Below are 13,559 nucleotides of genomic sequence, written 5' to 3' on the forward strand. Positions count from 1 at the left end.
CTATACAGCCCATTACAGCTTATTTAGCAGCGATCGAACGCGTATATTATCGGAGCTTTCCAGCGACGGAAATAACAATACATAATAAAAACCTGCTTTTCATCAGCATTGCACCCTTGCGAAGCCGGGGTGGGTCACACAGTCTATAATATAAAAACATATACCTAGTCAAGTACCTATCGAAATCTTTCATAAAATTATTTTTGGGTAAGATTTTTTTGCAAAAAAACGGGTACCTAAGGAAATTTACGTTCTAAGGTCGATTTCAATTAATTAAATGAAATTTAATTGTCTGACGTAGTAGCAAGTAATGTAGGTAATATCATTTGAAAGATTCTTTATTTCTTAAAGAATTACATTCACTTATTTAATTATAAGTGAATTGAATTCTGGCAATTTCTTAATAAATTTTACGTAATTTTAAAGATTTTTTTACTTATTTAAATTAAATAAAGTTATAAATGCTAAAAACCTAATAATAAGTCATTTCTCAAAATCACAGCTTGAATCCATCTGGGCATGCTGTATAGAACATCCGAGACATTCTCAATAGTATTGCCAGGTCTTCGAGCTGACCCATCCAAGGGAAGCATTGTGTCATCTAGTGTTTATTTATCAGAATAGATACTTTATGAAATGATTGACATTATCAATAACTAACCTATCTATATAAGCAGCAATCAGTTCATTGCCTTCTCGATAATGTATGTTCATTCAATAAGGCTTATGATAAAGTAAATAGGTTTTACTTAACCTTCTTATTTGAAAGGACAGTAAAAAAAACATAATTTAATCCTAATTAAAATTTCATTGAAATACTTAAAAAATTTTCATCATCATTGTTAATTTTTTTTAATAGGCTTTAAAATAAATTTGTCTTCGAATCTTGAGAAATACATTTATTGTATAATAAAATTGTTTTTATGCTTGACCATGCAGTAGCAAAGGATTGTAATTTATTATGATGTAATAATTAAATGAAAATACAGTTTTCGTAACATTATGTATTGTAAAAATAACACTGTGCTCCACTGAAGCAAACATTAAACTAAATAATTCTAAGACAGCCGTCTCTAATCTAACACAATCAGACTCCATAAAAATATATTCATTCACTGCACATATTAAATGTGTAACACATACATTGCAATCTTACTAAGAGATAATTGTTCTTTGTTTAATAAATGCAAGTTTACAGGCAGTTTACATCATTCCTCCCATGCCTCCCATACCACCCATTCCTCCCATACCTGCCATAGGGTTAGGTTCCTTTTCCTGTGGAATATCACAAATAACAGCCTCTGCTGTTGTTAAGAGCGATGCTACACCACTAGCATCTGTCAATGCTGTTCTCACAACCTTAGTGGGGTCAATGATACCTTTCTCAATCATGTTAACATACTCATTGTTCAATGCATCATAGCCAAACTCTGGGCCAAGGTCTTCAACTTTGGCCACAACAACTGAACCATCAATACCCGCATTACGGGCAATGGTCATGCATGGCATTCTTAGGGCTTTTTTAATGATTTCAACACCAGTGGCCTGGTCAGAGTTGGTTGTTTTAAGGTCATTTAGCACTGGGATACATCTTAGAAGTGCTGAACCACCTCCAGGAACAATACCTTCTTCAACTGCTGCACGAGTAGCATTGAGTGCATCATTTACCCTGTCTTTTTTCTCATTTACCTCTACTTCACTAGATCCACCTACATGTAATACAGCAACTCCAGATGCCAACCTAGCTAGTCGCTCTTGAAGTTTTTCCTTTTCATATTCAGAGCTAGTTTCTTGAATCTGATCACGTATTTGTTCAGCCCGTCTATCAATATCAGACTTCTTACCCTTACCCTTCAGGAAGAGTGTGTCATCTTTAGTAATAATAACCTCACCAACTTGACCAAGGTCAGATGGCTGAACATCTTCTAGTTTGATTAGGTTAGCATCATCACCAAATAGAACACCACCAGCAGCTATGGCCATGTCACTGAGGGTAGCTTTCCTGTTGTCACCAAAGCCAGGAGCTTTAACAGCAGCAACCTGAAGACCAATCTTAAGTCTGTTTACAACAAGAGTAGAGAGTGCCTCACCATCAACATCTTCAGCAACAATTACCAAAGGCTTCCTTTGTTGGTTAGCTAATTCTAGTGCTGGGATAATGGTTTGAACATTGCTGATCTTTTTCTCAGAGAACAAAACAAGGGCATCTTGAAATTCTACTTTGGCACCCTTTGATGAGTTGATGAAATATGGTGAAATATAACCTCTATCAAACTTCATGCCTTCAATGACTTCCAATTCATCAGTTAGGGTCTTACCGTCCTTTACTGTGATAACTCCATCTCTTCCAACTTTTTTCATAGCGTCGGCAATGAGCTTCCCAATAGCTATGTCTCCGTTTGCCGAGATTGTCGCCACTTGGGCGATTTCCTCGGGGGTTGTTACGGGTTTTGACATATTCTTTAGTTTGTCTTTTACCGCATCCACAGCCATCATAACACCTCGACGGATTTCAATAGGGTTCGCTCCTTTTGAAATCTTTTCAAAACCTTCTTTTGCGATAGCTCTGGCAAGTACTGTAGCTGTAGTTGTACCGTCGCCGGCTTCTTCATTTGTGTTATTAGCAACATTTTGTACCAACTTAGCCCCAATGTTCTGGAATTTGTCCTTAAGTTCAACACCTTTGGCAACTGTCACGCCGTCTTTGGTTATTTTTGGTGAGCCCCAAGATTGTTCCAAAATCACGTTTCGGCCTTTTGGACCCATTGTGACGGCAACTGCGTCGGCTAATATATCTACTCCCTGGAGCATCAGAGCTCTTACATCAGCTCCGAATCTTACATCTTTGGCGTAAGATCTAGAAAATTGGTGTGCCTTTTGCACGGAAACAGTTTGTCGGAGTACACGCGGCAGCCTCAACATTTTCTATTTTATTTAAAAAATTACAAATGGAATGAAATAATAGGCTTCACAGAAGACTTCGAACTCACGCTTCTCGAAGATTCTGAAATCTCACTGCACGATTGTCGAACTCAAAACGTGATTCTATACCGGTACGAGGTTATGTCATTGCCCAAAGACAGTAGAATATAGATTAATTTTATCTTTTGACAAAATTCTTTTACTTTTAACTTTTGCAAAAAGTTTTTATACATTTTAGGTGAAAATCGTAACTATTAATTAATTTAGCTAAAAATACCAAATTACACAAAATAATCAATTCTTGTGCTGCCAGCGCCCTTTAGTTTGCAATAGTAGTCCGACTTAGTCTATAGTCTATACATAATAGAACTTAGATCATATAATTTGACTTACTTCATATAGACACATTGACGTTAGAGTTTGTCAAATGTCAACAAATTTGAAGCGCCAAGACAACGCAAGTAACTTCAACCAAATTTGAAATTCAGTTTTTTTTTCATTCTGCGAATTATTATATGGTGGTGAACACGTTTTTCTTTGGATAGCATGCGGTAATTTATGTTACAAATTAAATCGCAATTGAATATTTTTTTAAATTTATTATTACTGTCTTTCAGTTTCTGTCATTATTTCTTAAATCTATTTAAATAATTATTACATAATGGCTAATAGGTAAGTTAATTCTCTTATTAAAAGCTATTTGCGGCGTGCGTATTCAATTAATTAGAAAAAAATACTTGCTTATTGCTTATAAAAAGAGTAATCAGATTTTTTCAAAATAAACTTATAACTCGATTATCATTATTATTTAGGGACGATGTCGATTAATTTGCGTTTAACTATATTTTAAAGTTGTTTCATACAATAATTGGTTTGTTTCTTTTGAAATGATAACCTCTAGTGAAACATTTAAAAACAGTCGCATATGGCGGATAGATAGCCAAAGGCTGGTGTAAGGTATTCTAATTCAAAATAATATTTTTTAACCAGATAAAGTTGCAAAAGACCAAGTAAAATTTGTTTTTATTTATTTCTTTGCATGAAATCTTGTTAGTAATTCCTTTTTCAGGACTAGTAATTATTAAAGTAATCAAGATAATAAGTTACTTAAATAACTAAAATAACCATTTTTTTAGGTGTGACTGTAGTCAAAAAGGCCTGCTAGTTGGTATTGGTAATCCTTTGTTGGATATATCAGCTATTGTGGATGAATCCCTTCTTCAGAAATATGAACTGCAAGCAGATGGAGCCATCATGGCTGAAGAGAAACATATGCCACTCTACAAAGAGCTTATGGAAAAGTAAATGATATTTATATTTTGCCATATAGAATAGGTTATTAATTGACTTTTCGATGTTAAAAGATACCTATATGATCATTTTTGTGTAAAAAATGATAAGCAACACTCTAAATGATCATTTGTCTGTCTAGAGTACATCCAGTTTTGTGAAGAGAAGATGTTATATGCCTTGCAACTTATACTATTGTTGTTTTGGCTTTAATCAAACTCACGACAACAACAACCAGTAATTAACTACTTAGATGTGGTTAGATTAACATGTATTTTTTTTTTAATTATATTAAATATGACTTTATAAACTCTTTTAAAATATTAGTATAATTATTAATAAACAAATCTACTAGCCAGTTGGAAGGGTGCCCATTACAGTTATGAATGAATGAGTGCTATTAGAATTGATAGCTTAGCAACTAACATATTCTTTGATTAAAAAATGTATTAGGATTAATTAAAAATTATTTACCATGAGTTACTGTTAGACTATATTATATACTATTATTCCCTTTAATTGTCTATTCCAACAACCAATTAATTAATATATATAAATAAAACAAATTAATATATATGTATAACTAAAACAACTAATTAATTAAAGTCACTACAGTCAACAACCTTTTTTTTATTATTGTATTGCACACTTAGTATTTAGTATAAACATTCAATTTTTTTTAAAAACAAATTCAGTTAAGTTGGCAATTTAAATTTATATCTTAAGATAAGCTAATTATTGATAACAATTTTTTTTAAGCTAAAAATTAATCAAACTTAATTCCATAGATACAATGCAGAATTCATAGCAGGTGGTAGTGTTCAGAATTCCTTACGTGTGGCACAATGGATCCTTAAGAAACCAAATGTATGCACATACTTTGGTTGTGTGGGCAATGACGATTACGCACGGATTTTAAGAGAAAGAGCCGAGTAAGTAAATCATTAGACCAAAAAAGTTGTTTGTTTTGTGAGTTTCCTAAGATAACTTAAACAAAGTGATAAGAAGAAAGACGGTCCGTGTTTGTTTGGACTGTATTGATATAAGATCGAATGCGCTTGTTATGTTAGATGTGAGAACTAAAAAAATTAAAATAATCTTAGTCATTACTACATTTTCTCTTATAAATCTTAGCTCTGACAGGTGATAAACGAAACTATTATGAGGTGAAAACGAACTCATTAATATAAAATCAAATCAATACTAATTCATGGAAAATTTTATTTTGCTTAAAAAAAAAAGTTACAATGACAATTGCCTTTTAAATTATTTATATTTTAACCTTGACTAAATACTTATTATTCATAAGTGCTTTCGTTGTTACTTGCAAATTGTCCTATAAATGAGCTGTTTTCTAAATTATTTTTATTGGTATGAATTTGATATAATAGCAATTTTGATCAAATGTAAGTTTTTGTACTACGTTTATTCTATGTGTGGATGGTATTGATAAAAATGAATCGCAAAATATGTTGCTGAGCGAAAACCCGAAGTGAGCTGGACCCACTGAAATATTAGTTTTAATTATTTATTCCTTTAACTCTGGGTATAGATTAATTGAGATTGGCGTAGTACAGCATAGTGTTCTATATGTTGGTATGTAACTACTAAACAGGTAGACAAAGTATTAAGGCGAAACGAAGTTCGCAATCCGCAGAAGTAGCTGATTACATAACCATTTTTTTTTCAAATAGATTGTGCTATACCAGTATTATAATTTCAGTAGCATAATACAGCTTTGTCCATAGTTTAGATCAGTATCAGAATGATTTTATTACCTCATTTAGATTACAATACTATCTTAGTTTGTGACGGCTTTTATCAGTTCAAATAGGCTTATCATAGATCAAGGCGAGGTATGTTACTGTCACGTCAAGAGATAATCATGATGTTGTACACATTGAACGTGTATTTAATATATAATTAGTCAACAGATAAATAACGGTATTTTCACAGTTCAACTGTGCCATTATTCTATCCCAAGATTATAACTTACACCAGTTTTTAAAATAATTAAAAAGCTATTTGATATGTTTTAAACATGTATATTTTAATATTATTGGTACGGTTTTATTTACTTTATTTGGTTTATATTGATTATCAAATACGAGTGCAAAGAGCGAAGATGTTTCAATCTATCCGTCGCCAAAAATGGATTGTCTTCGTAGGGATATCGATCAACTGTCACGCTCTAATCTCAGATTGTGGATTAATAATTGGGTTCGGGCGTAAGACGCCTTAGACTGAGGCATGGGCGGATCGTAAATTTGTGGGGCTCTTAACCAGGAAGTACCCCGTAATAGACGACCTTATGAAGGATTTTTTTAAATTTCAGATATAATATTTCGAAATATTGCCCATTATTTTCATTGGAGACTTGGGGCCCTTTGTAGTCACGGGGCCCTGGGCTGCAGCCTATAAATCCCTTAAGTAGATCCCTCTTGCTCCGCTGCTTATAAGTAGGGTTGCCAAAATTTTTTTCAGCCTATAAGGGGCAAATGCTTAAATACGCAAAAATACGGGAATTTAGTTTTTTACCCGGGACAAGCCCTTTTTTGAGGATATGTTTCCGAGAAGCAAACAATTTTTATTGGTTATAATTTTAAAGTACATATTTATAAAAATCAATACAATTATAATCGTAATAAGAAACTTTCGCAAGTCGTTTATTATTAAATGGGTCATAGTTAATAATAATAACGTTAAAAAACGGGACAGGGACAACCCGCCGGGACATATTAAACTAAGCCTAAAATACGGGACGTCTGGCAAGGCGTGTTATTTTTTTTTATTTTTTATTATTAACTACCTAATTATTCCGAACGTCAAAAAAAAGAAATATACCAGTTCTCACCTCAAGGGCGTAGAACGGAAGAGAAGAACTGGCAATTAACCACTACTCTTTTTAATCGCCAAGTTTTTTCTTTTACACAACGGGTAAGGGTTGTTTATCGAAATTTTAATAAGTATTCAGAGACGAATACGTCGTAATATATAAACGACTGTAATTAGTTTCAGTATTTGTTTAATTATAACGTTTCGTTCATCGCAAACAATCATTTCGAGTTAAATTTTTCACGGTGATAAGGTTATTTTGCATATAAATTAAACACGGTCATACTGTATTGTGTGAAATAGTTGCATTACTAATTGAAAATGAACAATCGAATAAACGTATACTATTATTAATATTTTAATTAACAGCCGTTAATTAGAGGCACAGGGGCCCGACCCCGTTAGGACACAGCTCTGAATTTAGATTTAAGAATTATAGAATTTAGAATTATAGCAATTATGTGAAATGTTCAATACAGTGGCCTCGATGTACGAGTTTAATTCGTTCTGCAACATTGCTCGTATTACATACAATTTTCTCCATTGAATTTGAATTGTCATTTTATTTATTTATTTATTTATTAAGTCTACAACATCATACATATTACGAAATCTACTGATAATTTTATAAAATCTTCTATCTAATATGTACGACGATATATGGAAATATAAGTTTAGCAAAAAATAGGAATTAAAAAAAATACAATTAAAAACATAAACAAGATAAGACAAATACACAATAAAATAAAATTACCAAGAATTTTGGTACTTAAAGCAGAAAAAAACTCATCAGCAAAACAGCGAATTAGGTTCGAGAAAGGCACCCAACAATGATTTTTCTAAAACCGATCAGCCCACTACCAAAATATCCAGCTTCGGATAAGCTGTGTTCAATCCGTTAAAGTCGCGAAGAATTCGTATGTTGAACGTCATTAGCATCGTTTATTTGAAATATTTTATTTACTTTTATAAGTTTTTATTAAAATTAAAGATTTAAAATTGAAATAAAAAATGAATTTATAGATAAGTCTTAAGTGTGAAAAAAATAGTAATTTACATATTATTAATTATAAAAACTTTTTAATCATTGTAGTTTTTATGAAATTGAATAATAGATATTACTTATTTAAAAATTTAAACATTCGTCTCAGTAGATTGAAACCAAAATTTTTGAAGGTTCTTCTAGGTTCCACTTCTACCTCGTGTACCTACATTGCAGACTTTTTTTGTTAAGTTTTTTTGAACATGAAAATTTCACAATTTTCACAATGTTCTGTAATTGTACCTAAAGCCATAAAGCCAATAAACGCGAACCCAACTATTCGAAAATGTTTTGAAAATGAGGTAAAGCATATAGACTGCGGTCTATGATATATATATATTAGTGGAATGGTTATTAGTGTGCAATATTGTATTAGTGTGCGGGGTTCCTCGTTGTTCTCATCTCAAACCAAAATATCGCTTGTTCCTCAAAATTCTCGTATATCGAGAGTCGCCGTACGGGACTTCTTGTAATAAACTTGGAATATAGTGATATCATTATATAAATCAAAGTACTACAAAAATAATTATTAAGTGACTCAATTAGATTCAATTTGTACCTATTAAATAGAAGTGGTTACATGTTGAATAGCAATTTAAATAACCTTGATTGGTGTTTGCTTATCACTATCTGAAAACGAGCACGCAAATTTATTGAATATTCTTTCACGTTAGATAACGAAGTTAATATTGAAATAATTTATTTTTCCCGTTATTTCTGTTCTGCGTCTCGATGCAAATCTATCGAAATTAAATTGATAATTACGTTACAACCTCATTAAAAACAACGTGTTGTTCACGTTTAGAAACTAAGTATTGATGCACAGTTGAATTGAGTAACTCTAGTAATCTTTCGTCCTGTAAAAAGAGACAGATGAGTAGTTTAAAACGGTGCATTAACACTGTAGTGTTACCGTGGAAGAAAATATTTTCTTTTTTTAGGAAAGAGGGAATATATCATTATTACTACTTAAAAATCATAATCATCATCATCCCTTTATTTGGTCCATTTCTGGAGGAATACCTCCTCTATGTTCTTCTATCAGCTAACTAATATCGAATAATCGAAGTTTTTTTATCTATTATTTCCTCATTTTTTAATTTTAAGAAAGAAAGTAAATTTTGACAAACTGAATTTCAAATTACAAATAGTATTAATAAATTTTCAATTAAATTGCCCCCTGTGGGGCGTGGGCCCCACGTTGGGAAACACTGCTCTAGATTAAAATCTCACTCTAGGTTATATAACATTGTTTGTTAAGCAATAGGCATAAATTTATATTTTCACGTGTTTGAAGGTTAATAGGTTATCACTTATCTGTATATAAGAAGCTACACGCCCCTTCACCTAACTAAAGATATACCTACTTAGTATTTCAGAATAAATTTTAATATTATTAAGAGCTAAATTTTGATACCACTGCACTTATAAAATTGAAAAAATGAAAAATAAAATTAACTATGTTATTGCAAATTTAATACACTGGCTAACAATATTAAATTTAAATAAAAAAATATAATTAAATAATAAATTGAAGTAATCAGACATGCTGTAAATAATAATTTACGAAAGCAGGTTTCTCGCATCGGCTACTTACAATTTTATGTCATTGGTCTTAGTATATACGTCCTGGTGGACAATATAACTGTCTAATTCGTTATACCTATACATTGTTGTATACTTATTCTTTCTTTCTTATGTATACAAAAATAAATCATAAGTTATAATTTTTAACTGGTCGTACTTGAATTCGTGTATGCGGTGATATTAGTTGTAATACTACGTATTTGCGTGTTGTTCTCACGAGTATGTAAGTGCGTGCTCATATTTCACCATGCCTCCTGTTGATAGAGGACAAATCTTTGTTTTTAATTTATTTTATTATTCTTTATAATATCATATGGAACATGGTGTAATGGTTGCAGCTCCTTACAAATGTTGTATAAAAGAAAAAAAACTTGGCGAATAAAAGAGTGGCGGAAAGTTTATTGCCAGTTCTTCTCTTCCGTTATAAGCCCTTGATTTGTAAATGTAAAATTCAATTTCAAATTCAAAAGCATTCAATGTATATTTATTTTTTGACGTTCATAAGTGTACATTATGTTACCTACATGAATAAATGATTTTTGAATTTTTAGAAAATCAACTGTAACCTACATATTTTCCTCTAAATTTTTCTCTTGCGCGCACTCTAATCTCCTACTTACTACTTCCAGGGCTGAAGGAGTAACAGTCCGATACCAAGTAACAGACGAAGCACCAACGGGAACATGCGCGGTACTAGTCACGGGGACACATAGGTCGTTATGTGCCAACCTTGCTGCAGCACAGAAGTTCACACCAGATCATTTAGAGAAGGAAGACTGTCGGAAGAGTATTCGCAGCGCAAAGTTCTTCTATGCATCAGTAAGATATTGCCATAATTAAATATTTTCAGAGATGTCTGATCCTAACGGTTGATTTATTTTAATTTATTAAATTACACATAATATAAAATCAAATCAAAATATCTTTATTCATATAGGTGTGTATATATGTATGTACACTTATGAATGTCAAGAAAAACAAATTAACAACCCTAATATGGGACATTATAAAAAGTAACACCTACAGAGGATAAAGTACAAGAAGTGCATAATTAATTTACAAAAAGCAACTCAAAATAACATGTAACTAACTATATCAAAAATTAAATTAAAAAAAACCGAATGAAAAAATATAAATAATCATGTAAAAGCTTGTCCAAATGTTAATTAAGTCACAATTAATGTAAGTAAGTAGCAGCTTGTTATGAGGCAGAAGAAAAATGATCAAAAAGAAGATTTTTTTTAAAAATTAAAAAAATGAGCTCGTTTGATATTATTATTGATGATGCTGCAAAATATGACATAATATACAAAAATACTCCTTTCAAACGATGTTGACAAAAAATGTATTTAAAAAGTACACAATATTTATAAATCAAATAATAAGTATAATCAAAGAACAAAAAAATATATATTTTTTATACTATTTGCAGGGTTTCTTCGTAGCAGTTTCACCCGAGTCAATAATGCAACTCGCCAAACATGCGCAAGACCATTCACATACGTTCGTTATGAATTTGAGCGCACCTTTTGTTTCTCAGTTCTACAAGGAACCATTGTCAGAAATTATGCCGTATGTGGATGTTTTATTTGGTAACGAATCTGTAAGTATGTTTATAGTTTATCTATATTTATATACTCCTGTAATTCACGGAGAGACATTTTATTATCTGTTTCACTGGTCATATTTGTTATAAGTAGTATGAAAAAAAAATTATTGCATGTAACAACAAGTACATCAATCGAAATCTAATAAAACTATTTTCTTTTACAAATAATGTTACCTAATATAAATAAATGTATGCTCTATTATGGCTGAAGATTCTAATATTTTGCTCTAAAGCCATAAATATGTTAAAAAAATTTAAATATGTACATATGTATATTTTTTTTATTTTTCTATGACTTTCTTTATTCATTCACTTCCTGCTTCTGCTGATGTTTCTTCTATCCAGCTTTTTTTGGTTTTCATGTTAAATTTAGATTTGAAAGACACAAGAGTGATAAGGACTTATCATTCTATGATGTTATGATAAGAGTACGTTTGGATAAGGACTTAAACTTATTTATGGTCAATCAATATTTCGTGAAATAAACTCAATTAAAATGTAAAATCAATATTATACTGACTCTGACTTTGATTTTTTCCATATTGCTGAATTTAAAATTTTATAAATTTTACAGATTTATACAATACTGATAACATTATACTTAAGATAAAAATTTGTAAATACATATAGGTATGGTTTTAAAAACACCGCTCAATTCATCCCTATATAACAAAAACATATTTTATATAATTTAATATTTATAAAAATAAATTTTCAGGAAGCGGAAGCATTTGCACAAGCTTTCAATATAACTGAAACGGATTTGCAGCAAGTAGCCCTTAAAATAGCCGCTTTGCCAAAGCTGAATTCCCGAAAACGTGTCGTAGTAATCACCCAAGGAAAGGACCCAGTCATTTTAGTGGAGGGACCCAAAATATCCTTAATACCAGTTATTTCTCTGTCCCGGGAACAAATTGTGGACACCAATGGAGCCGGGGATGCATTCACAGGGGGTTTTCTAAGTCAATTAGTTATGGGAAAGTCCTATGAAACGTGTGTCAAATGTGGTATATATAGTGCAACACATATTATACAGCATTCGGGTTGCACTGTTAGTGGTGAAAGTGATTTTCAAGAATAATGTTATTAAGCCACTCAAGTGTGACTTAATATAGCTATAATTTTCATATGAACAGGTAGAATCCAATTATTGTGATTTCAGTGAGATTGTATAATTATTACTTTAAATTGTTGTGAACCGTAATGAAAAAATTTACTAAAATCTAAAGTAATATTGTACCTGTCTTGTCAAAGAATGTCGCTTTGATATGTCAATGTGACCATTGCTTTTTAATCGACAATATTTAATAAATATCAATGATCAAGGTACTTTTACTTGAAAGGACATCTATATCTATTTCAGACTAACAATGTAAGTGTTGTTAAAATTATTTTTTATGTTCGGTAATTTTAATATGTATTCAGCAATAAATATGCAAGAAAAGCAATATATGAATTTTGTTGTAAATGTCTCAATGTTTGACATTATTTACTATATAAGTTTAACTTAATGTTTATTTGATTATTATGAATTCAAAATAATTGTTTTGCCTAAAAAAATTAAAAGAAATAACTGGCAACATGTGTTGTTTTTACAGAGACAATAGAGCAATGTAGATTTTAATGTATTTTGATAGGATTTTTTTTCAATTCTACTGCAGTGTTAATAGTAAATAGACATTGTTAAAAGAAAATGGCTACCATAAATAATCATAAAACATTGTGCTAAAAGCATGATACCATTAAAACAAATATAGTTTTAAGCACTGTCAAAACATTTATCTACTAGACTAGACTATTACTTAAAGGGTTATGTTTCCGTTGAAGTCATAGACTACAGAATTTAGTTTAGTGCACAATATTACATCAAAGAGAAGTTGTTACCGGATCTGTAAGATAGTTTAAAGTGTTTGTACTTATGAGCTATGGATGATATGAATAAATAGTTTTTTTTAATATGTTTATAATTTTTACGACGCAAATGCTGCTAAACAACAAAACATGGCTTTGAATTGAATTCTACCACGTTATTGACTTACAGGAGACTTACTTAGCGTTGTCTCAACTCTGACTACATAACTCTTCCCCTATCCACGTGGCCATCAGAACTTTTTAGAATCTATTAACTGAAATGTATTGGAATCGCACGACCGAACGATAGAATTATAATTCTGTTTTAAATTTATAAATTTGACTGTAAAATTTCGTAATATTTTGATAAGAGCTATGTTGAGCCGAAATTTTGTTAACACCAACATATCAATGTTGGTGTTA

At 31.1% G+C, this 13,559-nt stretch overlaps 2 protein-coding genes across 3 annotated transcripts; one reads left to right on the plus strand and one right to left on the minus strand.

Annotated features, from left to right (window-relative positions):
- Positions 1 to 989: 989 nt before the first annotated feature.
- On the minus strand, positions 990 to 3,076 carry LOC110993743 (heat shock protein 60A). Its single transcript, XM_022260110.2, has one exon. It carries the CDS (start codon positions 2,920 to 2,922, stop codon positions 1,204 to 1,206), a length of 1,719 nt encoding a protein of 572 aa, XP_022115802.1. The 5' UTR covers positions 2,923 to 3,076; the 3' UTR covers positions 990 to 1,203.
- A 280-nt stretch (positions 3,077 to 3,356) lies between these two features.
- LOC110993787 (adenosine kinase) lies at positions 3,357 to 13,241 on the plus strand. 2 transcript variants are annotated; one of them, XM_022260178.2, is made up of 6 exons: positions 3,357 to 3,473; positions 4,059 to 4,223; positions 5,001 to 5,144; positions 10,306 to 10,495; positions 11,109 to 11,279; positions 12,004 to 13,241. In XM_022260178.2, exons 1-6 carry the CDS (start codon positions 3,469 to 3,471, stop codon positions 12,364 to 12,366), a joined length of 1,038 nt encoding a protein of 345 aa, XP_022115870.2. In that variant the 5' UTR covers positions 3,357 to 3,468; the 3' UTR covers positions 12,367 to 13,241. The 2 variants fall into 2 exon arrangements, with proteins under 2 accessions (XP_022115870.2, XP_022115862.2); XM_022260170.2 differs by having other exon boundaries at positions 3,409 to 3,594.
- Positions 13,242 to 13,559: the final 318 nt, after the last annotated feature.

The sequence above is a fragment of the Pieris rapae genome, chromosome 21 (assembly GCF_905147795.1).
Source record: "Pieris rapae chromosome 21, ilPieRapa1.1, whole genome shotgun sequence".
In the NCBI taxonomy this organism is placed as follows: domain Eukaryota; kingdom Metazoa; phylum Arthropoda; class Insecta; order Lepidoptera; family Pieridae; genus Pieris; species Pieris rapae.

Coding starts and splice junctions, on each gene's coding strand:
- LOC110993787 (XM_022260170.2), top strand. Junction 4,224..5,000: donor TACAAAGAGCTTATGGAAAA/GTAAATGATATT, acceptor TTAATTCCATAG/ATACAATGCAGAATTCATAG. Junction 10,496..11,108: donor CAAAGTTCTTCTATGCATCA/GTAAGATATTGC, acceptor TACTATTTGCAG/GGTTTCTTCGTAGCAGTTTC.
- LOC110993743 (XM_022260110.2), bottom strand. CDS start 2,922: ATGTTGAGGCTGCCGCGTGTACTCCGACAAACTGTTTCCGTGCAAAAG.